Genomic DNA, 2,147 nt, shown 5'->3' with positions numbered 1-2,147 from the left:
TCTTCTGTCCACCACTATCTCCCAGAGTTTGCTCAGATTCATGTCTATTCAGCCTGTGATGCTATCTAACCACCTCAATCTGTGTTGCCCCCTTCTCCTCGTGCCCTCAATCTTTCCCAGCATCAGGGTTTTTTCAATGAGTTGGCTCTTCACATCAGGTGGCCAAAGTCCTGGAGCTTCACCTTCAGCTTCATCATCAGTCCTTCCAATGAATATTCAAGGTTGATTTCCTTTAGGATTGACTGATTTGATCTCCTTGCTGTCCAAGGGACTCTTAAGAGTCTCCTCCAGCATCACTATTTAAAAGCATCAATTCTTTGGCTCTCAGCCTTCTTTATGATCCAACTCTCATATCCATACATGACTACTGAAAAAAACATAGCATTGACTATAAAAACCTTTGTTGGCAAAGTGATGTCTCTGGTTTTTAATACGCAGTGGGATCCATATGGATCAGCTTCTCAGAGCAGAGCCAGGTCAGGGTTAGGGGAGGGAGAAAATGGGGGAGAGAGATAAGGGGAGGTGGTAGGAACCAGGTGACTAAAAAAGGAAGTCTGAAGGAGGCGTAGGCCCACCCTCTCCCGACCCCCTGCAGGCGCGGCCCCGCTGGGGTCCCCATTGTTTGCAGAGGTGGGGCAGTGCCCCCAGGGAGCAACCTGAGGGCCAGACTGCGGGGCCGGAAAGGGCAGCGCCCCCGCCAGTGTTTGGGAGGCTGCCCACGGAAGGCTGACACCCCCACAAGAGCTGTCCAGTCCTCTCGGCCCACGGGCTCGGACAGCTTTGGGTGGTGGAAGACTGGGAGCGAAGGAAAGAGGGTTTTCCTTGCCAGTGAATCGTGTAGAGTACACTGCCAGTCTCTTGTCTTCTCTTCACCATGGCTTCTTCTGATATCCAGGTGAAGAAACTGGAGAAGCCTTCCTCAGGCCAGGCTTTTGAGCTGATTCTCAGCCCTCGATCAAAAGAATCTGTCCCAGAATTTCCCCTTTCCCCTCCCAAGAAGGATCTTTCCCTGGAGGAAATTCAGAAGAAATTAGAAGCTGCAGAAGAAAGACGCAAGTCCCATGAAGCTGAGGTCTTGAAGCAGCTTGCTGAGAAAGGGGAGCACGAGAAAGAAGTGCTTCAGAAAGCGATAGAGGACAACTTCAGTAAAATGGCGGAAGAGAAGCTGACCCACAAGATGGAAGCCAACAAAGAGAACAGAGAGGCACAGATGGCCGCCAAGCACATTGAAGAAGTGCGGAAGGACAAAGAATCCAAAGATCCTGCTGATGAGACTGAAGCCGACTAACTTGTTCTGAGAACTTTCTCCCCCTCCCCTTCCTAAATATCCAAAGACTGTACTGGCCAGTGTCATTTTACTTTTGCCCTCCTGACAAATATTCTAGAAGCTGATGTAGGACTGTATAGGTAGATCCAGATGGTATGATGTTGTTTTAGGGGCTAAAGGGGAGAAATGAAAAGTGTTTTACTCTTTTTCTAAAGTGTTGAAGTCTTTCTAATGTAGCCATTTTTCTTGTTGCATCTTTTCTACTTCAGTACACCTGGTGTGCTGGGTTAATGGCTAGTACTGCATTGGCTCCGTAAACATGTCTGTGAAATGAGTATGTAGTGGCTTCTTTCAAATTGTTAGATGCTGAGTATCTGTTCGCTTTTAAATCCCAGTTCTGTCCCGATCTTACAGACGCTACTGTACTTGAATGGTTAATAAAACTGCACAGTGCTGTTGGTGGCAGTGGAAAAAACAAAAAGAAGGAAGTCTGGCACAGCACCTGAACTATCTTTAGAATAAATGCACCTTAATAACATCTCCACCATGGTGTGATCACTCATCTAGAGCCAGACATCCTGGAATGTGAAGTCAAGCGGGCCTTAGGAAGCATCACTACGAACAAAGCTAGTGGAGGTGATGGAATTCCAGTTGAGCTATTTCAAACCCTAAAAGATGATGCTGTGAAAGTGCTGCACTCAATATGCCAGGAAATTTGGAAAACAGCAGTGGCCACAGGACTGGAAAAGGTCAGTTTTCATTCCAATCCCAAAGAAAGGCAATGCCAAAGAATGCTCAAACTACCACACAATTGCACTCATCTCACATGCTAGTGAAGTAATGCTCAAAATTCTCCAAGCCAGGCTTCAGCAGTATGTGA

The 2,147-nt window shown here is 47.1% G+C and overlaps 1 protein-coding gene across 1 annotated transcript; it reads left to right on the top strand.

Annotated features, from left to right (window-relative positions):
• The first annotated feature begins 784 nt into the window (after positions 1-784).
• On the top strand, positions 785-1,555 carry LOC102269741 (stathmin). The gene has a single exon (XM_005897463.2). It carries the CDS (start codon positions 875-877, stop codon positions 1,286-1,288), a length of 414 nt encoding a protein of 137 aa, XP_005897525.2. The 5' UTR covers positions 785-874; the 3' UTR covers positions 1,289-1,555.
• The last annotated feature ends 592 nt before the right edge of the window (positions 1,556-2,147 follow it).

Source organism: Bos mutus, chromosome 20 (assembly GCF_027580195.1).
Source record: "Bos mutus isolate GX-2022 chromosome 20, NWIPB_WYAK_1.1, whole genome shotgun sequence".
Taxonomy (NCBI): Eukaryota; Metazoa; Chordata; class Mammalia; order Artiodactyla; family Bovidae; genus Bos; species Bos mutus.
Note: the sequence above shows the minus strand (reverse complement) of the source record. Positions and strands in the feature narration are given on the sequence as shown.